This window comes from Symsagittifera roscoffensis, chromosome 10 (genome assembly GCF_963678635.1).
Source record: "Symsagittifera roscoffensis chromosome 10, txSymRosc1.1, whole genome shotgun sequence".
NCBI classification, from domain to species: Eukaryota; Metazoa; Xenacoelomorpha; order Acoela; family Convolutidae; genus Symsagittifera; species Symsagittifera roscoffensis.
This window is the reverse complement of record NC_087071.1, coordinates 8,468,810-8,494,330: the sequence shown is the minus strand read 5'-3', so window position 1 is coordinate 8,494,330 and position 25,521 is coordinate 8,468,810. Positions and strand designations below refer to the sequence as shown.

At 34.5% G+C, this 25,521-nt stretch overlaps 2 protein-coding genes across 2 annotated transcripts in view; both read right to left on the bottom strand.

Moving 5' to 3' along the window:
• LOC134855191 (uncharacterized) overlaps window positions 1-25,521 on the bottom strand; it is a 623,579-nt gene that overhangs the window by 555,781 nt on the left and 42,277 nt on the right. The window lies entirely within an intron of this gene.
• Window positions 3,128-3,472, bottom strand: LOC134854966 (uncharacterized). The gene has a single exon (XM_063871346.1). The coding sequence runs from the start codon at window positions 3,470-3,472 to the stop codon at window positions 3,128-3,130; it is 345 nt and encodes a 114-aa protein (XP_063727416.1).

Genomic DNA, 25,521 nt, shown 5'->3' with positions numbered 1-25,521 from the left:
GGCGATTTTGTCCGTATATTTGTCCGTATATTAAAATCCTGGCCAGACTATTGCATTTTTGGTCGCGGAAACAGGTGAGTTAATTTAACTTTAATCAAATATCAGAGCAAATCATCGATCAATTATTGATAAAAACACTATACAGTTTTTGTAATCCTCCATTATTTATTGCTAAATCATTGCTAAAAAATTTATAGTTTTCTACACCAGTCAATTAGCTATAATCCATCAATAAAAAACTGATCTCATCGAGAAGTGATCGCAGATATAGAGCCTCTTGAACCGCATCTGTCATTGCTTGGTACTCAGCCTCACTGGTTGATATGGTTGAACTTGGTTGCTTCTTGGTACTCCAACTAATTGCTGCCCACGCCTTCAGCAAATGAAAACTGTAGCCAGTAGTTGACCTTCTATCATCCAAAACCTGAGCCCTGTCAGCATCTGCGGATCCATAGAGTTTTAGACCACCAGCTTCCTTAGTGTAGCACAGCTCCAGAACTTTGCTCCCCTTCAGGTAACGAAGAACTCTCTTTGCAGCCACCCAGTGCACCCTTCCCGAATTCTCCAGGAGACTAGAGAGTTGCGTCACAGTAGCTAAGATATCAGGGCTTGTTTGCTTGGCTATGTACAACTATGAACCCACTTTGCCTCTGTAGTCCTCAGCCTTCATGGATACTGCCTCTGCTGACCCAGCTTCAGGTCAGCCCTTCTTCGACAGTTGTGCGCTGATGTCCGCTGGTGTGCCCGCTGGTTTGCATTCAGCAATGTCAAAACGCTCCAAGCAGTCGTTGATGTAACGAGATTGATTTACTGTTACCATCCCAGGTGACTGCTTGACTTGCATTTCCAGGAATCAGGACAATGCGCATCGGTCATCCATCTTGAATCGTTCGGAGAAACGGCTCCTCAGCTTGTCAACTTCGTCCTGACATCTGCAACCAATGATGATGTCGTCTACCCAAACCAGCACATAAATCATTGCATCGTTTGTTCCCCTCATCGTGAACAAACAGGAGACATTGCTGCTTCTAGTGAACCCTTCATCAATTAGGAAAGTGCTCAGCGTCTGATACCAGTCTCTTCCTGCCTGCCACAGCCCGTAGAGTTTTCGTTGTAGCAAGCACACTTGGCTTTCACCACTGCTGAACACCTCTGGCTGCTCCATGTACATTGTCTCTACTAGAGAAGAGTTGAGGAAGGCTGACTTAACATCCATCTGATGAAATACAAGATCATATTGTGCCACCAGAGCTAGCAGTATCCTTTTTGTTTCGGGTTTACAGGTTGGAGCAAATGTCTCATTGAAGTCAAACCTTCCACTTGCATGAACCCTTTTATAAGAATTGGGCTTTGAACCGCTCCACTTGTCCCATCGCATCTCTTTTTACAGCAAGATCCTAACGTCAAGGAATAACCTTTCGAGATTATGGTCTATCAACAAGTGTCCATGTTCCCATGGCTTCTAGAGACTTCACCTCTAAAGCTATAGCTGCCAGCTACTGATCCTTTTCGGGTCGAGACACTGCTTCTTAATAGCCACTTGGCTCTTGAATTCCAGTTACTGCAGCATGGGTATAGGCCAGTCCGTATCGAAATGGTGGGTCCCTTGTCATTACGGACCTCTACACTGGATGATCGGTAGAATGTGAATCTACTGCTTCCTCCTCGACCTGATTTTCCTCAGTAGCCCCCACTGAATCTGCAGTATCACCCTCAGTTGGTGCGCGTCAAGCTTTGCTGGTTTTCGTCGTACTTGGTTGCTCAATATCAATGAACAACTCAATTGATAGCTCCAGGGTTCGTAAGGGCTCAGTGTCAACCATGAAGTCATCTGGAATTATGATCTCCCAGAATGTCACGCTTCTTGCTCGCACAACTCGTCTTGTCTCTAGATCAATCGGCAGGTAGGCTGCGCTCTTCTAGTCGTAGCCGATGAACTTGCTTTACTTGCCCTCTGGAGCCAGTTTCCGTCTGTTGCCTCGGGCCAGATAGTACGCCAGGCAACCAAACACACGAAAATAGCTCACTTTTGATGGCTTCCCATAGTGCATCTCTGTCAGTGAAAAGCGCTTCTCGTTGCTGGATGTCGGACACAAGTTGCGAACCCTCACAGCTGTGAACACTCCTCGCACCCAGAACATCTTCGGTAGCTTTGCTTCTGCCAGCAGACATTGAGTCATCTCGGTGATCACTCTGTTTTAGCGCTCTGCTACACCATTCTGTTGGGTAGTATTGGGCACAGGAAATTCTTGCTTCACCTGGAACTCTCTAAATCTCCTATATGCATTTGACAAATACTCACCTCCATTGTCAGTTTACAGGCACAAAAGTGCTCCATGATCAGCCACAAACTCCTGGAACTTCAGTAAAGCATCACTCTTCTTCACCAGGTACTTGACCACTGCCAGCTGACTGAAGTCGTCGATGAAGCTCAAGACATAGCGTGAACCATGCATACTCGGCACTTCAAATGATCCCTGAATGTCACCGAAAACCCCTTGCCCCACTGCCTATGCTCTGCTGTCAGCCTTCTTAGGCACTGTTACTTCAGGCTTCTTAGAAGCTGTACACACTTCGCAGAACTCTAGCCCGCCCACATTGACAAGCGATGAAATATCCTGCTGGTTGAGGTGCCCCAGTCGTCGGTGCCACAACATTGCATCACTGGTATCCCTTCTTGTTTTTGTCACTAGAGTAATCGGGTTTCTCTTGATTCAAGGTAGAAAAGCTTGCCGCCCTGCTTCACAGGTTGCTGTCCCTCATCTGGTGCCAGTAGATGAGACGCATCTGCGGCGAAACTGAAGCTTGAGCCTCTAGCCACAGCTGAGCTCACACTTGTCATTTTCACACTGTAGCTCGGCACAAACAGCACATTGTGAAAAGTGTAGCTTCTCACAGCATCATGGCTGTCCCTGATCTCCACTTCCACTGATCCTTTGCCCTCAATCCTTGACAGCGTGCCGTTGGGGTTCCCCACAGTTGTCCCTTCGTTCCAGCTCTCAAAGCTAGAAAAGACCGCTCTGTCGCGCACCACATGACCAGGGCATCCCGTATCCACAGTCAAGTCGTCTCCCTTCATTGAAGTTAAAGCACAACAACTGAAGAACCATGTACTCTCTTGCTTGCACTACCTTGCAAAATGTTCAGGTTGCCCACACTTGAAGTACCCTTGCTTCTTTGTTCCTGGCCCACTTGCTTCGTTCGACCCACTGCCTCGAGTACTGGGTTGTCCGCTGTCACTTTTGGATTTGCAGTCGCTCGCCATATGACCCTTCTGACCACACGCATAGCAGCCACTACTTGAAACTCCTTTCTTCTTCTTCCTCACAGCTTGCATGGCTATATAACCATGTCCAGTCCTCTCTCCACATCGAGCCTTCCTCGAGTCATCGTAGTTCCTCAACCTCGTTCTCAGCTCTGGAAACGTCTTGGCTGGTTGAAAACTCTCTTGCTTGCACCACAAAATGCTCATAGCTGTCCATTGATCACTAAAGCATTGAAGAGTGTGTCTGTGATTGCTTCTCCAGCTTCGCTCAACCGCGTCATCAGCACTTGACTGCGAACGAAGTAGTTGTCCAGGTCGTCCTCTGATCTTAGGGGCAGCTTCGCAAGCTGACCTACTAGACTGACCACCGTCGGCCTCTCTGCACTGCAGAACGTCTCTTGAAGCAGCTTCAATTTGTCTTGATATAACACAGTATCTTGCTTGTTGTGACTATATGAAGGATTAAAAGCTGCTAGAACTGATTACGCAAAACATTTGTTATCCGTTCTGTTTTCTACATTTAAAAGAAAATTGTTGTTTTTAAAAATAGCTGCATTTGCAATGTAGCTGCTTTCTTTGATTGGCTTTTAGAGGTTTATGTTGACATCTAGGTGCTCAAGAGAATCGATAATGAATTCACTTCCTTTGCTACAAAACACTTGGAGTACACTGACCAATTAATCTACCATGTATTCTTCGTCTGTCAATGATGAAAAAACTGGCTTCGAGAAGCTGTTGGCATGACAAGAAACTTTTGTTACGTCTAATGGCTTGATAAGATTTGCATAAACTGACATTTGAAGCTTGATGGGTATGTTTTCAGTAAAATAGTTCCTAGTGAAATTAATTATTTTTTCTTTCAATGATTCCATCGAACTCAATAGATCTAACTGCTCCCGGATATGAGTGAAAGTTTTTCTTAGTGGCTTGCTGCTCGCCACTGAACTTCATTTCCTTTGCTTTTGAGGCAGAGTTTGAGTTACGTATGTCATGCCGTTCTGTAACGTGACTCTGCAGTTCGTACAACTTTCCAAAAACAATGTCACAATACACACCTTTCTTTGGCTTTGTTGAGGTGTGAGATTCGCAAAGATGTCGTAGAACAGTGTCACGTCTCATAAAACGCTTTGAACAATTCCGCAGCTGTAGTTTGCTGCTTTCTTTGACACAACACCATGGGTTTTTAACAGATGATCATTCAATGTACGTTTTGTCGTATATGACTTTGAACATCAAATGCTGGGAAATTCCATTGTATCCACCCAAAACATCAGAAATATAAATTTTAGAAAAGTAAAAAATTTCAAAAAACAATTTTGATTTGTTGGTTTTTTACTTTCTTTTATTAGTTTTCTGACTTCTTTGAGTTCCAAAATAAAAGTTTTGAAGAATATTTGACTTTTGTGTTTGTGTTTGTTGAGTTTTTGGAGTTCTATAGTTTTCAACAAACAAATTTTGAGTTTTCTAGAACCTTCTAGAAAAAAAAGAGCTTTTTTATAGTTTTAGTTGTACTTATAAATGAACTTTCAAAAATATACAATAAAACCCTTACCAACAGTTCTTACACCTCATACATAGAATCATACCATTAAACAAATGAACATTCATGCAAAAAACACACATGCACACTTACATATATGCATGCATACATACATACATACATACATACATACATACATACATACATACATACATAAATACATATATACATACATACATACATACATACATACTTATACACATACATACATCTATGCATAAATACATAGCTACATACACACAAACATACATACACACTTACATACATGCTTGCCCAAATACTCACTCACATACGTACCTTTCTTCATTCTTAAGTACATGTTTCAGCTAAGTTATTAACAACGAGTAGCTTAGATGTGTTTTTGTTCAAGACAAAAAATTTGAATGATAAATACTTCATTAATACCATAATAAAGCTTCCGCGTATCAAACGAAAAAAAAATAGAGTTTTTCAACTTGCATTGCTTCAAGAAATCTAAAATTCGCAACTCTGCCCAAAAAAAAAGATTTAACATATAAAAGCAGAGAATTGTTCAAAACATTGCATGGGAAAAGCCCAGACTTTTGTGAGCAAAAAGAGATGTCCAATTTGCTAGTTGCATTTGAAATAAGAGATTAATGTGAGGAATCTATAAATTTTGGAAAAATGAGAAATATCAACAGCGTAGGAAAATTCAGGAAAAACAATTATAGGATTTAGAAACTCTAAATTTATTATTATAATTGAGATTCCAAACAAGAATTTCAATTCAACTATGCCACTAAAAGCGCAGTTTTGCATTTCTTACAGTTAAAAATTTATGCTTCTGTGAACATTAATTTTTGGAAAATGAGCTTCTCTAAAAAAAAACTTTCAGAAATCAAGACTTCGTTTTCAAGAATTAGTCAAACATAAGTTCAAAATTCGGATAACTAAAATCAAAATTCTCAGCTCATTCTTTTTTGTGTAAAACGCTCAAAATTAATTTTTAGACCATGATAATTAGAATTCCACAGAAAGTTAATTTTTGCACACCATTAGTAATGACGAAATGACATAACAAAAACTGAAAACAGCGGAAGTGTCTAGAAACATCATGCTGTAGAAAAAAGAGGGTCACAAAAACCGACACATAATAGTTGAAAAATTTTATCTGACCCAGCATGGTTGAAAAACTATCAATGATAAAAGATTGTCTGAAAACAAAATTGTTTATAATATAATGGTAATCCTATTTGATGAAGCTTCCGATCCAAAAAGGAAAGATGTGTCTTTTTTGTGAATTTGTTAAAAAACAATAAACTTAATCAAAACTCTTATACAAATCTTCATTTTTTTTTCAGGAAAATTCCTAAAATTGTTTACGCTCACAGTTGATTTTTTGAGGTTTGACTTAGAATGAATTATTTCTTACAGGAAGGCAAACTCTACTATCAAACAGAAAACGTGTAATGATCACAAAAAAGTGATCGACTTATATTTTTGAAACATGACTTTTATTCTCAAGTTTCCCAACAGAATCAAAAATTTACCTTTTGATCCAGTTTTTTTAATAGGGGTAAATTTATCAAAGAGTGTCAGATTTTCCCACAATCAAAAGCTTACTTTTTTTTTTACTGTTTTAGACTTTTTCCCACAATCAAAAGCTTACTTTTTTTTACTGTTTTAGACTTAAAGTTTTAGCTTATCATGGCTAAGAGCTTCTGAAATGTTTTTAAGTTTATGAAAAAAATTAATTATTTCAATTCTTTTTTAATAATCGCGCACAATCATAAATTTCCTCGTAAAATTTGTAGATGTACCCTTGTCTTGCCTAATTGGTTGGTTCGTAATATGATAAAAATACTAAGTAATTTTTTAAAAAGTTTTTGCTGCTAACAAATTTCGAAGTTTTGGTTCTCAAATAAAACTCGAAAGTTTTCCTTGAAACCAAAGATTTTCCCTAGCTTATAACGTGAAGGTTAATAAATTGTCACAAAAAGACGCTTTTGGGGGCGCTTGAATTCTGGAGGAGGGGCTGTTACTTCACAATGAGTAATTGTAGCTTCTGTTCTTTTGGAAAAAAAATGACGAAACAGTTTTGCTTGTTGTAGTTATTTTAAATAGTCGAATTTTTGGTTTTTTAACTGGCAACTAATGATGGATTTTTTTTCTACAGTCTGAAGCAAATGAATGTCTTGATTGAATATCAGAACGATTCACTGACCAGCCAGACAAACGTAATGGCTTGTTTTGGTAACAAATTTTGCAAACTTTGAAAACAGCGAGTTTGGGTTAGCTTACAAAAAACCCATTTACATTGAAATAATTTATCTGATCGAATTTTTTCAGCGTACTCTTGGTGATTTTGGGTTCTCAAAAACAAGTAAATTCTAATTGAAAAAATGATCCAAAACTGTAGAAATGCCTCAAACATATTTTTTAATTGCACTTACGAAAAGTTTTTAGTATACATGCATTTTTTAGATCAGTTCAAGTTTAATTGCTGTAAGGATAGAAAATTACAATTTAAAATGAGAAAGTTAGAACAAAAAACGCAAAGAACTGATCGATTTTTAGTTTTGAAAGTTGATTTTAATTTTAAGATTTTCCAGTGGAACGAATTAACCATTGATCCAGGATAAAAGTTAACATCCCGATAACATTTTTTAATTGTACGAAAGCTTTGATTAAAGCTTCTCACATGTTGACAGGCACGCCCTCTTACTTTATTTGCTTTGAACAAACATTTTCTTCAAATTTTTTAGTTTTTTTTTTTACTTCGAGCTTTGTTTGTTTGATGCAATAATTGATCAAAGTACCTGCGCTTTCATGATTTGGTGAAGATGGTACCATTTCAGGGCAGCATTTTAAAATGATTTCATGTGTTTTAGGAAAAGCGTTCCTTTTGCAAATTTGTTAAAATATAACCATTTTTTTTTAAATCTGTTTTTTTTTTAATTTTTAAGTCATGAAAACAGATAAAAAGATGAATTTGCCAATAAATTTTTTTGATTGAAAAAAAAAACATTGTTAATTTTAATGAGCTTTGCTCCAAATAGATACAACTGAGTGACTAGAAAGTATTGAAAAGTGTCGTATGAAAAAGTCAAACAGACCAAGACAGATTGGTTCAAAAATAGACGTTAAAAAGTTGTTCAAAGTATTTTTTCTAAACCTTGAGTCATTTCTTCATTTTCGCTGAAAAACTCATTGAATGAAATTCATTTGGAAACAAAAATCTGCACTCGTTATTGTATTTATAGCTCTTTATTCAAGAACGTAAATAGTTTCCATTTATAGCAAGTAAACATACCATGCCTTTCTTCAAGCGGATTGGATCGAATAGAGCTGCAAATGATTCAAAAATCAAATGCAAACATCACTTAACGTGCAAAAAAATTGACCAGGAGAATCCTATTTGACTAGAAGAAATGAAAAAATTGATAAAAAAATTAAAATTCAAAAAAAAATGATAAAAAAGACCTATTTTTGAAAAATTTTTATTTTCTAACCTCAAAAAAATATGGGCTTAAAGCATTTCGTTTTTCAAGAACAACCTATGAATCATCATTGTTTGGTAAAGTTAACTCAGTAACTGAATCAAGGTTTATCTATTTTTCCTTGATGTTTTGAAAGTTGAAATCCACTTTTGAAACTAGAACCCAATCACGTTTTTCATAACAAGCAAACTTTTGCCGTTCGACGACGGATTTTGTTTTCGTTTTTACAAAGAAAATAAGAGCGATTTTTGTGATTCGCAGAGGATCTATCAAAGTCTGCCACACCTGTCTAAGCAAAATTCGTTTCTCTTATTACCCCACAGGCAAAAAATTTCTTTTGTTGAGCAAAGGTCTTGCAACCCAAGGCTGATTTATTCGCATGTTGAATTTTCATGTGGAACCAATGCTGCAGTCCAAATTGGTAAGGCTGTGGTAGACTTAAACCTAGAGGTCACAAAAGTGGTCATCCTCACACACAATCTTTGCCATGGCAGGGATACACAACATGACGCTTTAAGATGACCCCTTACCACTATGCGAATTAAACTTAAAAAACATCAAAAAACAAACGGTGAAAAATCAAAATTTGAACCCGAGCATTTTTTTTCGAAAAAAATGAATAAATAAAACGATCACCTGGAAAATTATCTATCAGACCCTACTGCGTTCATATTCAAAAAAAAACAGAAGAATAAAAAAGTAATTCACTACGTCCACGACTCTTATATATAAATCAGAAAAAAGAGTAGGAAAAGAATCAGTGAATGCAACCCAACAAAAAAAAGAAATATTCACTCTTTTGATAAAAGTTCAATTTTGCTTTTCAAAAGGAAAAGTAGATGTCCCTAAAAGTCCTCGAGTTTCAAAAATACGTAGTTACATACAGGCAAAGTGGAGCTTCTTTTTTTGCAACACATTTGTTAGAATTAAAAAAAGTCATAAAAAAATTCGAAATAGCTAAAAAAAATATGTTATTAAATGATTATAACAATTTCCGGAAAAAACTTGCACAGACAATAAAGTTTTAAACTTACATTGCAATAAAAGTAAAAAACTTAATTGAAAAAATTCTAGGCAGAAGCCGTATAAACCGAAAACAAAGCAAACAGACCTCGTAAATAAAAGTTCCCTCCCTTTCAAAACGCACACACACTCACAGGAAAAAAATTTTTTGACTAGTGAATGATGCAATATGAAACAAGTAAGCCGGGATAACATATGTATTCAAACTCGAAACAAAAATAAAAAAGAATCAGCCAATAAAAAAGCAAGTTTCGAATAAGAGTATTAAATGAAAAGATAATTTTCTCAAAATCTGTCTGTTGCGGTATTTCAGCAAACTAAATTTAAAAAAATGGGAAAGAGATGAGTCCTATGGACAGGATTTTTTAAGGAAAAAAGTCCAGTACTAATGTTCAACACACTTGCTATCGCAAGTGTAAACCATTTCAAAATATGATTGAAAACGAAAGTCCATTAATTTTTGTAATACATGTTTTTATCAAACTTTCATTATCAATACCAAAGTAGTCACCAAAGAAACGTAGTATACCAGTTTGAATATATATTGTAGTACACCAAAACTGATACTTGAAGAGTTTTTTATTTGCAACTTAGGTTGAAAAAAAGTTGCATCACAGTAATACACTATGTTCTAATTGTCTAAATTACAGGCTATTGGCAGCATGGAAAACAGCGGCGATTAATTTGAAAAATAGAGCAAATTTTATTTCAGTTTTCAGTCACCATTCAGGAGGTTTTTTGTTCACTAATATCGAGTTTAAGTTATATTCCAGTACAACTTAAAATTTGGTTTGACACTACGCTCAAACTGTGCACATTACAGGCAATCGGAAAAACGTAGAACAAAGACGATTGATTAGAGACACATTTTTAAGAAAAAAAATTCACGACCTATATAAGAGTATGAACTACGTTCGTCAACTCAAAATCAATGGAGCCGAAGCAACCAATTACTTTTTGAGTTACCAATAAAGTTAAAAGTTAAAATCCAATTTCGAAACTAGAAGTCGTAACCAATAAATTTTTGTGACTCTCACAATTGGTCAGTTCGGTGGAGTTTGAACTCACACTCACAACTGCATCCGAGGAAAACTGGAAAAAAAAAATTTCTACCATCCCCATTGTCTTTTTCTGCCCATTCCAAGCTTGTATACACAGACAAAGTTGCAACTTTGCAAACACGAGCGAGAAGGTGGCGAAGATACGGGAGCTTTAAAATGTCCATGAGTTCAATTTTACATACAACAATTCGGAATGTAAAAGATGAAAGCAACCACAGTAACTTTGCATGTAATAAAGGAGAATATTTAAAGTTATGCATTTCAAACATCTCACTAGTATATCGATTTGGAAGTTTTCTGTAATAAGGTTTTAATCATTTTAATTTTAGATGAATCAAATAGCTTTTTTCTTTTCAGTTGATGCATTAAAAAAGCATCAACTGTGTTAAGTATTTTTAATCAAGTGTCAACGCTCAAGTTTAAAAAAATTGCTGATGTAACTTATTAATCTACAAACTTTTTCAAAGTTAGCACTTTTTCTCGCGCCTTAGGTTGGAAAAAAAGTTGCACCGCACTATTACAATGCGGTACGATCTTATAAAGAATTTGCACGTTACTATCAGACTACGTTACACTTTTGTATATATCTTGTAGTATTAGAATTAATTGAAGTATTAGCTAAATTTCCTACCTTGCTGAATTATAATTTGATGAACTGATTTCTCAAATCTGGCTAATCAGCATAGTTTTATTGAAAATTTAAAAAAAACTTGATATAATTTGAGATGAAGAATATCATCATAAGCTTATCAAACCAACGGTATTCATGCGTCATCTATTTTTGATTCTAGGGAACACCTACTGATAACTTAAACAAAGTAAACTAAAATTTTTCAATAAAGACTAGGCAACGCGCACTGCACTTCGCTTGCCTAAAATAACATAACTAACTGACAGTCGGACAACAGTAAGGAATGCAGGCAAACTGAAAAACAATTGAATATTTTTTTATAAAAATTTTTCAACTTCGAATTGAAAGAAAAAACTGATGTCTCTAAAACTCTTTGGCTTTCTTGAACAGTTTTTGTTTGGCATTTTTTTAAAATAAATTTTCCAATTTGAGAAAACTGAATCAATGTATAAGTTTTTTTTTCGCTGGTAAATCTAAAGACTAAATAACACTTTCCAAAATAGCAGTTGACCACGTTTTTTGTCATCTTTACACTTTTTTCTCTTCAATTGTGAAGTTTGCTTTCTTTTTAACAAAGCAAATGAACTAATTTTAAGAAATCGAAATTCAAAATGCGAAAGTTTAACACCACCTTTACAAGATCATTCACTCAGATCGCTGACTCAAAAAAGTCTACTTGAAACCAAAAACACTAATTTTGCTGCAAAAAATAGGTAAAAACATTTGAAAAACGAGCTTCAAACAAAAAATATTTATTGTTTGGCGCTTTTTTGAGAAAAAAAAACCCAATTTCAGAAAACTGGATCAAAAAATAATATTGTTCTTTTTTGCTGGGAAATCTAAAAATCTAATTTCACTTTTGATACGAAGTCGATCGCGTTTTTCGTGACCCATAACATGCTGTTCGATAGCGGAATTTGCCTTCCTCTAAGCAAAGAAAATAGAATGACTTCAAAAAAATCATAACTCAAACCACAGAATCTCAATTTTGAGCGTGAATAACTTAAAAATTTTCACTGAAAAAAACTAGCAAAAAAAACGTAACTGCGTTCTTCTGAACCAAAAAAAGTGCTTACGTTTTTTTTACTCGAGAGAAGAATAAACATAGCCAACAGAGAGTTGGAAAATGGCAAATGAACCCAAGAAAAGAGAAAAACACTGATCGATGTTTGAAAATTTTTAACTTTGTAAAGCCTTAAAACTTTTTTTTTCTGTTGCTCTTGTTTCAGTTTCAGAAAAAGGGATCAAAGAGTAAATTTTTTTTTATTACTCTGAGAAATGTAAAACAAAACAAAGGTCTGTTTATGAAACTAGAAAATGATCTTTTTTTGTGAACTGCAATGAAGGGAATGGGCGTAAACAAACACGTATTGCTCATGTGATATATACTCGCTTAAGAAGAAAAAAATTATAAAGTTAAACATTGCATATAAAACTGTTAGTCGTTCTAAAATTTAACAGGGTCATCGAGTATCCTACAAAAACAAGGAGTTCATCTTTCATGTGTCGGAAACTTAAGATACAGTTTGGAAAGATATCTTGAGGTCGATGTTGCGCGAAAGATTTCTGCAAAATTTTATTTAGGGGTTGTAATAATGTAAGGTATAGTGCGAGGAGGTAATATATATCTTCTTCGGGAATAATTTATACTAGATTGTGGCTTTTTTTTGATCCCCATGATGTGGCGGTCTCCCAAAATTATAATTTTGATACTTTTTCTTGTATTTATAGTGTCAAAAGATAGTTCTCTCACAATTTTTTAAACTTGAGCGACCTCTTTCGAGTTAAGAGAAGTGATGAAGTGTTTCGCTGATGAATTCTGTGATGATTTCTGCTATTTGTTCAATCAAGTTTCATATCTAAGTGTATGTCAAGTCGTATGTGACTTTGAGTAAGTTCCAATTGTTGTTAATGATTCGAGTCTGAAAAAATGTGATACTTAAGAAATATATATTTTCATTTTATTTTTTCATGCTATTACTGCTCCATAGAACCTTAAGATTAAGAAGCTGTCGGAACTTTCAGGGCTTTGCCCTGATACAAGCAGTCTTGTGCAAACTATGGTTCTTACATGAACGAATGTATGTTTTGGAGCCGTTCACTCAAACCAAGGTTCATCACCTTCATATGGTTGTTTCTGTCTTCCTGGCTGTTTTGCAGACAAAACACGGCCACTGAGTGTGAGCCTGAGGGTTTGTCATTTACTTCACAATCTTCAGTAATATCGAACATTTTTTTCTCCACCAGCTGGTCTATCTCTGGGTTCACACTTCCAGGGTCCAATTGGGGACCAGGACCACGAATTTCAATAATTTTGCCTAAACCAGAAATTGTAAAACAACTGTCGACAATAAATTATTTGAAATGTAGATTGGAAGTATGCGTTTTTGTAGATAAAGTTGATAATCCGCTTTGGATTGCTAATTATTTTTTAAAAATAGATTTATAAATAAGTAATAATGTTAAATTACTGTTTTTTTATGTGTTTTGTCTTCAATGGGATGTAGTGTAATGTTTGTATTCATCTTTAACTTGCAATTTACTATCAAAAAAACTAAAACTGGGTATTTTTTTAGTGAAAAGGGAATTCCTCTTATATTTTTTTTGAATGATATTGAACTCATCTTCATAAGGTTTTAATAGAAGTTTGTCATTTTCGATTGTTTTTGTCGGTTGTAGATAAAGCTATATCTCTCCATAAATTCAAAGTTTGTACCTTCTGCTGTTGCTAATATCTATGTTGTGACTTGAAGTGTCATGATTTTTCCATGTATATATGTTTATAGTGTTCGATTTTGCCCCTGAGTTAATTAAGAAATCTGTTTCTAAATCGGTGGGCTGAAAGTTTGTGTGATTCTTTGGATTTTCTATAAAAAGGGGTAATGTCCAAATTGTTTGTTTTTGTGGAGTTGCTGTAGTAGTAACGTTTTGGTATAATATGACTGGTGTTTTGCTATTTGACGTGGATTATGAGGTATCTCTGCCATTTGAGTTCTGTTAACTTCATCGGTATTGTTATTAGGTTGATCAATTTCATAATAGTTTCAGCGAACTGGAAGTCAATTTTTAACAGGTTAATCATTTTTAAAGGGTTAATCAATTTTCAACTGGTTTAAAAGGTGTATTTTCAGTGTCACTGTCGTTTGTTTTTTTTTCTTGAAGTATCACAGTATATGCTGTTTAATTGGAGATCTGGGGTTTCATTTGTTACAATTCCTGTGGGGTCAGTAGTTGTTTTAGACTGCAATTTGTACTTGAGTTATTTGTTGTTGATTTTTGGGTGTGCTGCTTCTATGATTTTGAAATTGCCCTTTTTGAAATCTGTGAATTCTTCCGGTGAGCTAAATTAGAAAACTCTTAAGATGATCTATCAAAATAACTATAAAAAACATTTCTATAATTATTAGAACTTTCTCGCGATCTATAATTTTTGTTTGTATTTGAATAGTATTTGAACAAGTTTTTTGTATTTAAATAGTATTTGAACAATTTCTGGAACGGTAGTTTTTATGATTTCTCATATGATTATTCGAATAGTTTTGAGAACGGTACTGCAAATAGTCTCTATTTCGATTATTTAGGTATAATCGCTTCCTGTTGTAGTTTGAATAATCGCTTCCTGTTGTAGTTTGATAATTCATGTAATGATGTGGAGATTTATTAAAATATTTTTTCTTTAGGCGGTCGATTTGATTTATCTTTTTGTTTCTTTGACACTCGGCTATACTGTGGCCGTATCATCTACAATAAACACATCATTGTTTGAGTGAGGTTTTTACTTTGGAATTCGGGTTTTTTTTTAAATAAATGGTAAATATTTCTGTAAAACTTTCTGCGTGTTGAATATCATTTTAAAGTGAAGTGGGTGTCTGTGTGCTTAAAGCATATTGTAGTTAGAAGCGATTGATGTTTCTTTATTGACATTTCTTGTTTTTGTAATATTAAAATAACCCTTTAAAATTTCTGTCATTGTCTTCTTTTTCTATAATCTGTGTTCAAAAAACATGCGTTTCTTACTTGTGTATCTATCCTTGCAGCTAGTTGTTCGGTTGCTGGGGTTGTTTCATTCAATATTTTGGAAATTCAGTGGTAAAAGTTTCCAATCTGATTTTATTTTTACTGGTAAAACTGGAAACCATTTTTAGCTGCTTCGTCGAGTGTGGCATGCATTAGTGATGTACGTCTTTGAATCCGATTTTTATGAAAAGGTGTAATCATGTGATTTCAACTAATTCTGTTAATTCGTCCAATGAATTGTTCTTTGTGAATTTTGATATTGTTATGAGGTTGTGACAAATTGTACTTGTCCGCGTGATGGGTCACAATCGAGGTGAGTGAAGAAGGGTAGGATAGAATCATCCTGATAAAAATTGTCGTGTTGAAACATTTTTTATGAGTTGGTACTATTGGGAGTGTGTATTTTTCAATATGCTTTACAAGTTGATTCCAAGTCTTTATTCGTACTAGTTTTTGTGATATTTATTTCTTATTACTCGTTTATTTTTGATAGATGATGCTTTTGTTGCTTCGGATTCGGAAAAATGTCTTTTGTTAATATCTCGTGTATATTGGTTTGTTGCCTGATCTCGGAGATTTTCTAGCTTACAAATGGCTGTTGCGTCAGGTTCCCAAATTGCGTTATTTTCCTTGGAAAAGGATTTTTTAAGGATTTGTAGAGAAGATTTGTTGTTTGCAGAAAAGATTTTTTTTTTCACTGCCATGCATCCTATCCTTTCTTGATGCGGTGTCATTTCAAAGTCGTATTGGGATTCTTCGATGAGACAATTGTGTGTTGTAATTGCTTGCTTATTCGCTGAACTGGATGTTGACATAAAGATTAGGATGTTTGGTAGATGCACAATCCAGGTGTTAATTGTTCTAGTTCCTAAACTGTTAGTTCTTACTCTCTTTGTGAGTTATCCTATTTCCACGAGTAGTTTTGTCGTGGTGAGAAGGATTGTGTAGAGAGTATCTCAATTCAAAAGATTGAAGTTTTATTGCTCTCAAATCTATGTGGCGTTTTCTATATTTAGTTATTCCTTATCTCACTTATATGAGGATCGATGTGAGATCTAGGGTTGGAGAATACTAAATCAATCCTCAAGGTTCAGGTATAAATAGAACTCAAAGTGCACCGTTAGATAATTTTTTAAAACTTACTAGTTCTGAGGGTTGTTAAAGCTCGGGACGATTTAAAGGTAGGGTTCAAGTAAAGGATGAGTAACCGAAGTTATTCACTGTTTAGCTTCATGTGAACGGGTTGTTTTTTTAGGGAAAGTTATCGGTTAGTCCAGAGTCGCTTGAAGGATTGGAAAGTAAATTGGTTTTTAGGCCATTAGACAATTAATCAAAGGTATAGATTGAAAAAAAACTGAAATTTAGAATGTCCAAGGAAAATCTTGATGATACAAGTTTACGAAAGAATTAACTTTAAAAATATAAAGATTTAAGATCCAAGGAGATGCCTTGATGATCTGGTTTAAATTAGGTGACTTTTGGCTCGGGATCAAGCAAGAGTATTGGTGAATTGATAACTAAAAAAGTTAGGATTTTAAACAGTTGAAGCTCCAAGAAAAGTCGTGATGATCTTGAATTTGCTTAAGTTAGTATTTATAATTTTGATTGTTTAAGATAAAATTTTAAAAAATGAAATAAGAGATAATTATTTTTAAAAACTTCATTATATTTTTGGTTTTTGTTTATTTACAAATTATAAAATTGATTACGAGGCTAAACTGTGCACAAGATAGGCGCACAATTTTGTGTCTGTATGTTCCTGGATTCCATAGACAAGTCTTTAAACATGTTAAAATCTTGTGGGAACAATCAAAGAGAATGAAAGAACAAAAGAAGAAGAAAGGGAGCGTCCTTGATGCGGAATCCGCTTACAATGCACAAAATGCTCAGTTTGGCCTCGTAACGTTTGAATTTAAATTAATAGAAAACGTACTGCAGATTTAAAATTTGAGGTGGATAAAGGATAAAGTTTTTGTCAATGTTTGGTTGGTAACTAATTTTGTAGTAATTTATCATAATATATTCAAAATCTACTGCTGAATTAATTAAGTTTACGGCTCTACTTAATTCAGTTTATACAGTATGTTTCAAATGTTGTCTCTGCTCAGATTGTTTCTAATGTTGTCGTCGTGGTCTGCTTTTTCGCTTTGCGATGCAGGTGTTGGTTTTCGTTTTTCCCCTGATAAGACTTTGTCGTTTGTAATTCTCAACCACAAACTGATATGCTTCGACTTTATCGAACCGCAATTTTTAAAAGTTTGTTTTTTCGACCCCGCAAAAAAAATTTTCGACTTTTTCGACCAAAATGGGTATGTTTTGGTTGTCTCGACTTTCTTCGAGAACAAAACATTTTTTTCCATAATCTATTCGATCACTCTCAGATTCGTTTCAACGACGTGACTATCTATGATTATCTCATCTCTAGATAACAAAAATTCGACCAATATTTGGAGCGAAATCTGTTATCAAGAAAAGTTTTTTATAGTTACAGGAAAACTGCGCACGGCTTCGAGCATTTCATAGTTTTCTTTACCAATCAGATAGGCTGACAGTTTCTTTTGCGCAGTTTAAAATTTTTTTTTTAATTGTTGTTAATCATTTTTTTGATACAGTCGATTTGAGAAAATGGAACCAAAAACATAAAAAAAATCTGAATAACGATTTGAAACTTTAGCTCCAACGTGAATCAGTATAGTTATCCTTTAAGTTACTGCTTTATTAAAACGACGATTGATACTTTAATCTTTCATTTTATTGTTTTCTAGCTCTCTGTTGTTCTTGATTGTTTTTTGTGGGGACGATTTTGCCGTTGCCCCATAATTTAGCTAATATTTTTGGGACCAGGTGCAGGCCTTTTCGTTGCGGTCCTGTATAAGACGAGAAACTATACTGGTCAAGCTAACTGCATATTAAAAAGGCAATTTTTACAGAATTATTCTGCTATTTGCATCTGTCTTTTGTTGTGTCAGCAAAAAAAAAAGTGCCTTTCTAGGTCCGTTTTTCGACTGTTCGCTCTGTTTCGACTTTGTAAGACTGTGCTCGTCTTATAATTTGATTGTGCTCGAGATATTTTGATTATGGTCGACTTATGTGTCGACTGCTCGATCTATGTTTCGAATTTTTTGACCGAAATCGGGTATGTTATGATTGGGCTCAACTTATGTTTCGACCGTACTCGACCTATCTTTTGACTATGCTCGGCTTATGTTTTGATTTTTCTCGACGAAAATCGGGTATGTTTCGACTGTGCTCGACTTATATTTCGGCCGTGATCGACCTATGTTTCGACCTCTGATCAAAATTGGGTATGTTTCAACTTTCACGACCAACATCAGGTATGTTTCGACTTTGTGCGCGACATAAAGTTGCTTCTCAGCCGCAGAATTGTTATAGAAAAACTGCACTTACTCAACTTTCAAAGTCGAAGCATAAGCTGAGCACATCGACACGGGAAGATAGTAATATACAGTAGCCCATTTGACTATTTTTCTAAAATCGATCTCTAGTTTGTCATGGGAACATTTTACTCTCCGAGCCATTGGAAACTCCCTTTTTTTGACCAAACTACTTGACAAAAAATTTCCATCAGTTTTATGCATCCGGCCAGATGAGAGGATAGAGAACCATATTGATGAGAATTCATTATTGATTAAAAAAGGCAAGAAGTAATAAAAGTCAGCTGTGTTTTGAATTGTTTATTTAAAACACATTTTGAGAATTCCTGTTTAGGTTACTTCTCTAATTTTTCAAAAGTTTAACAAAAACTATGATTTTTCTGTTTCTTTCTCTGGTATTTTTGGAGCCAAGATCAATTTTTGGCTCTTCAGCGTCGTCGTTGGGGTTCAGTGTGACCTTCACTAACAAAAAAATATTGGAAACTTTCATCAACGGAACTGAGAAATCGAAGAATAGCAGACTTTGTGGATTGGCGTGCCTGTCGAGATATTTCTGTCGGTCTTTCAACTTCCAATGGAGAAGTCATTATTGTGAGTTTCTCATCACTGACTCACGACTGCTCGGACAGGAACATCTACTAGGCAAGTCTCGCAAAGAACCCAATTGAGTTTTTTGTCTGGAGTGGCTCTTTTTCGACCTCCCCCTATCTTTTTTGAATTACAATCATTGACAAATTGAAATATTTGTCATTAAGTTATGAATTGTTGCATTATTATGTTTTGCAAATTATTTATACTGAACAATTGAATTTGATTTCTTTCCGTATGGTTACAAAACAAACGAACAATAAATAAAAACCACCAAGGTGTAAATCACCCGGGTTGACCTTCATACACCAAAAAAGCTTATCATACAATTCCATACAACAAAAATCATTATCATACAAATCCATACATCAATTAAATGGAGAAAATGCTTGTCGAATAACAATAGAAAAAAAAACATTTCTGCGGCTTTTGGAGAACAGTTGAACAGACTGGTGACAAAAACACTGATTTGAATTGTTTTTTGAAAAAAATGCTTGCCATACAATTTCAATATACGACACAAAAAAATTTCATTAGTTATTTTGAAAACTTGCCCAAACATTTTTTTGTTTTTTTTTTCAACTGCAAATCTAATTTTGTACGCAAACAAACATTTTCTGAAAAAATAATTTATGCCTGCAAAATTTAATTTTTTTGTGTGCATAACGTAGTCCTAGATACGATAATAATAGTTTTTTCTTTTCACTTAATTTTTTTTAAAAAACACTGAAATTTCCGATTTCTTTTGTATGGCGTGTTTTTGTATGCCTTGATCAATGTCTGATAGTTTGAAAATTCGAAAATTTAAAATAAACTTCATAGAAAACTTTTGCCAAAAATTAACAGTTTGTTACTTTTGTTCTATAATTTGTGAAAGACAGCTCGAAGGCAATTCAGTTGCATAGGCATAATGCACCTGAATTAAGCATAATGAATGTAAGACCGTCCAACCTTTGGTGCTTTGAGTAATCAAGGTCTGTGTCACTTGTGTTCGAATGCAAACACAACCCAACATTTTTCAGATAAATAAATTTACGAACAAAAAACAACTTTTTGGTTTATGGAGAAAATACTTATCACACAAATTCTATTTATGGGAAAATGGTTATCATAGAGTTTTCATACAATTTTCTGTATGTATGGAATTGTATGAAACTATATGAAAAGAAATTTCCCATTTATGAGAATTGTATTATAAGCATTTTTGGTCAACCCGGGCACGAGTCAAAAACTCTTCTAAGAGTTGCCCTGGATAACCTTACGTAAAGTTGGAGAGACGAAATAAGCTGGTTTACGAATACTTTTTACAGATCAATTCTAAGATTCAACATAATCAAAACTGTAATTTTTCATTGTATAGTCTCGTAAATTGATTGCAAAAAAAGGGCCAAATTATCTTCTGACGTTTTTTCAATAATTTTACGAATGAGTTTGTTTGAAGACAAAATATTTTAAAATTTGTTAGTCTTGACATTAACCAGACTTTGACAAGTAAATGTTACACAAGGATTAAAATGCAGATAGTATATTCTCTGGACCTAGTCATTCGTATTTTGGAACACTGTGAACTTTTAGGAAACAAAGTGGTACCATATTTAAAACTTGGCGAATAGTCTCTTCAAATATTCAACAAAGAAAAAGTTTGTGAACTGTTTTAATAGCATGTTGGAATGCTCAAATTTTCGTTTGAAAAAAATTGTTCTGAGGATGCTAGTTTTTCGATGCTAGAATGCTAGTGTTGTTCGAGCAACAGGATTCCACTAGGCCGTTACTCAACATTAATTTGTATATAAATTGTAAATAGGTAAAAGACACTGTCACAAAAAGTACATGCTAGCTTGATGCAGTAACCCATTGGGTCAATAATCATTTGAGTCACAAACAGAGTCAAAATGACTTTTAAATATTAATTTTAATTTTACTGAAAATATCTATTAAAATGAAACTGTCTGTTTTTTGAATTTGAAGCTGACCAAAACTTTGCTTTTTTAGAAACGTATCTTTTTGTAAATTTTTTTGGATGTTTGGGATATGGGGAAACAACAAACATGGGCTCTTTTCCGCTTTTCCCAACTTTGAGTTTCAACTTTTTTTATGAGCCAGGACTGTATAAAATTAGAAAATTTGATTGGTGAATTGGTGGGGTAAGTAAAAAAGAGCCCATACCTTCTGTTCTTAATTTGTAACATAAATTCTGATAGTTAGCTTAATTATGCTGCCAAAAATCCTACTTTTTAGTTAATCTGCCAGAAACCGGTTTTTAATTTTTTCAGGTTTTATAAGCTTTGGCCATCTTGCAAGACCTTATCTCTAAAGTTGCAGAGCATGTGCGAATCGAACCAGTTCTGTCTGTTTTTCTTGGAAAGTAAACAAAACACCAGTGATCGTTTTTTTTAGTTCAACTAGACAGGAAACAAATTACCTGTTATTTATGTTGTCAAGCATAACTTCTCCGTTTCTATAAAAATCGCAGAAGCTGACCTCCTTTTTTAGGTATTAATACAGAATTCACTCTTTTCTGTAAAGTTCGATTTTCGAGCTTATTGTGCCAACGACGAAGAAAACAATTTTTAGTCTTATGATTTCTTGTAGTTTTTTCCAGCCTAAAATCAGATATGACACTTATAGTTCGAATGGGTTCGAGTAAGATACCAGATTCCTTTACTTGTGATCAATTGTTCATAAGAACTGGGAATTTATTCTCAGTGCCAAGAAAAACCATTTGACAAAAGTTGATTTTCAGTTCACAGTTTCGTGGGAGAAAGAAAGTTTACTAAAAGAAGATGGAAGGCACTTTTTAGCAGCGGAAATGAGTGAACGTGGTCTAGTTGTTGTCTTTCAATTAACAAGAAGACTGCAATCAGTTTAAAAAAGTAATCAGTATTTGAAATGTTTGGTTTTTCTCCTCACGCCAGGAAGAAAAACGTCGACAAAACTCATGAAATCTAGCATTGTCTTTTTAAACGAGTTTCTACGAAAAGATATTTGTGTTTTGGCTCTGAAACTGTTCAAGTATAGTATGAAAGCATGATTAAACGATGCAAAAAATGATTAAAAAAGCCAACAAAAAAGCCTTTGCCGAGCTTGAAACCAAATTGCGCGACGATTTTGAGAAGTTTACAGAAATAAATCTTTTAAAGTTCAGAGAATTTACAACAAAAAATCATAATAATCTAAAACCATTGATTTTTGATTGTTTGTTCCACAAGCGATGTCGGAAATTTTATTTGATTTTCCTCCCCGCGTTTTGTTCCGACAACCCCCACCCCTCTCCCCCTCCAAAAATGAGAAGAAACTGAAGCACTTTGTTTTCATTTTTGCAATATGCCAAACTCAGTAAAAACTCATAGGGGACCATGTGTAGCATCATAATGAAGCCCTAAACTGTGATTTCATTTCCAAAAAAAATCTTAAAATTTTTCTCTCATTGTTGAGAAGATCTGGTTTGAATTATTCCTTTTTCAGACTAAGCTTTTTAACTTACTTTTCAATCGTCATTCACTAATTCAGCACTGACTTGTTTTTAAAAAATCTCCAGAACAAACATGTACCATACATGTACTTTTTTCTCAATTTTGTAAATTATTCTAAAATTTAGGGCGCAAAAGAAAAATCTCCCTCTAACCTGGTTTGGCAAGATAAATTTGCTTGTTAGGGAAACAAAATAAATCTCTTTGAGCCAATCGGAAAAAAATATTTTGAAACCCATAAACCGAAATTACATTTGCGATTTGCTTATATGAAATAATTAGTGATCTGTAATTTTATAATTTTGTTGAGATTTTTTAAAATTATTTTTCATTAATTAAAACTTTCTGACAATTGAATCTAAATGGCGAAATTTTTTGCCGACCAACTTTTAATATTTTGCCGATTTTGTAAAAATCAGCCAAATTGGTTGTCTAAGCTTTCTTAAATAACTATATAAACCGTGTTTGCGCAGTCAAGTTGATATATTGGAGCCGAAATTGCTTTAGAAAAATAAGGATCGGTCAGCCAAGTTTTAAAAGAGTACCAAAGGGGAGACCCTTCGGAAATACCGCCCTGCCCTTTACGTCCGCCCTGCTTCAGATAAACTTCATTATTGCAGACGTGTTTTTGGGCTCGCTGGTTCAATATAAAATTTTGCTGCATATGTCGTAGAAAAAGGAGAGTAATTATTCAGAAAAAAAGTAAATCGAGCATCGTTACTTTGTTTTTGAAAATAAATTGAAGTGCCCTGAGCTGTTATCAAAACTGAGCATTTGAACTGCAAACTGCTGTATCAAAACTGAACTGCAATAAACCTATAGATTAAAAAAAAAGACTTCAAGCTGATCGTCTCATTTTTTCTAGGAACTGCAAGTTGGAGCCGAGGGCTGGACTGGGTACATGGTGAGGGGGAGCCTAACATCCGAGGCTGTTCTCTCCGGGAACCCCTTGCCGACGATTGTCTGTGGATCCGAAAAACGACGCCTGAGACGCAGAACTCTCTCACGGTTCACTGGCAGCTCCCCACCCTTCACAACCAAGCGTATCCTGTCCTACAGTACCTCAAGTGAGCCCCACACGTCCTTTTAAATCAAAAATTAGAATAATTTCTGTCGATTTAGGAATTTTTTTTTGCATTAGAGTACACAGTAGAAAATATCAGTAAAATTTCACAAAAAAGTTCACTTCAAAAACAAGCGGACAGAATATTACAGCAAAATGACCGATTGAGCATTTCCTGTATAATTTTGTTCAAAAACTTGCAGTTTTGAGCTCACCCTAACCCTTATACATTTAAAGTTTGTGTTATTGGCATTTTGGTTTGCTTTTAGAACAAAAGATTGTGTCGTTAAACGTAGAAAAAAAATCCAAGAAAATAAACCTTTGAAAAAATTTTCGCAATAAAAATGGGGGATCCGGGTCCACATTGAGCGTTTCAGAAAGAGAAAAAGTAACCCTAGGATGTGATATCGTTCCAACATATCGGCTGTTAACTCACACATAATTATGAAATTCTTTTTTTGACCAGATTTGCTGACCGAATGTTTTAAAAAAAAGAGGCCAAGAAAAGGTTTTAAGCATTTTTCGGATTTTTTTGCCAAATAATTGCAGTTTTTCGCATTGCAGCTTCCCTCAGAATTAGTTTATATAGGCGTCTAGGACGCCTTTAGAACAATTTGAAGGCCTCTCAGCCAAAAATGGATGTCTTATAAAAGTATCAAGACTCCGCTTCCCACCCAGCCCCTCCCTAAGGCCGCAACTAATTTGCGCCCATCATTTGATTGTGCTGTCGAGTTGACATTGACTTCATAAAAAATTGTACACAGAATCAAAACAGTTTATAAGCAGTTTTTCTTGTGACGGACTTTCAAAAATTTTGAAACCATTTTCTCGATTTTGTTAGGTCGACCAAACAGATCCCGACGCACCAAAAAAAGGCCCTATTTTTGAAAAAAAAACACTTTTTGCGCCCCTGCAACACCCCTCAACGCCCTCAATGTAATTTAGTTTATATTGGTTGCTTTTAAGATCATTGGTGCTCTTATATTAAATTAAAGACATTTTACCTCCTTAAGAAACAAGAAGGCTCATTTTTTTCAAAAACACATGAATTTTTTTTTCACAAATGACTTTTTAGGTTTTTCAACGGACTTAAAAAAGCCTTTAATCTAGTTTTCTCGAAATGAAATTACTGACAAAAAAGTTCAATCATAGAAGATTTGCAAAAGAGTTTAACGATTTTTTGTAACATTTTCCATTGGAAACATTCATTAACACTTTCCAATAGTTTTGTAGTTTCCATCGTTACATTTTTTATTTTCCATTGATTTTAAAAAGCTAACTGGAACTGATTCACAAAAAAAAACTTAAAAATCAATTTTTGAAATAGGATGCAAACAATGTCAGGTTGCTAGGTTTTTAATCAGATTTAGAAAATTAGTCACCAGTTTTTTTTCAAATTGAGTTTATTTTAATTTTAAAAATAAGTTCAATCATGAAGCTTTCCGGAAGGAGCTTAAGGATCAGATTTTTTTTATTTTTTTGAAGTGACTGTACAAATAGTTAATCTGCCTGCTACTTTTTGTGCTTGTGACGGCAAGGTTTTGAATTTTTTTAAAGAAAAACAACTTTCAGAAAGTTTTTATTTAATAATTTTTAAAAGAAATGCAGATTTAGGAAAAAATCCAGATATTGAGTACTAATTTTTTATGCATTGGTTTAGTTTTAAAAAGGGACACGTAAAGTTAGTTGAAAAGACGTTGGTTTAGTCGTGAAAAAACGGGAGGAGTCTACCCACTGACACGTAAAACAAGTAAGAGAGAAATTTAGTAGACAGTTAATGCTGGGAAATGGGTCATTTGATAAAACGCACAAATTTTTGGGTACTTTCGTTGGAACTGTAATTTTACATGCTTCAACGATTATTTCAGCTCTAACGAGTTGTTTTATCGATGACGAGTTGTTTTACTGAAAACAGTTGCTGTGCTCCTGGTTTGAAATTTGTACACGCCTTTTTTCTTGTAATTTTTCCGGGTTGGTTACTGCTGTCTCATCCTCAGAAAACAAGCA

What these genes read in the sequence shown, in the direction of transcription:
- LOC134854966 (XM_063871346.1), bottom strand. Translation starts at nt 3,472, where the DNA reads ATGAGCATTTTGTGGTGCAAGCAAGAGAGTTTTCAACCAGCCAAGACG.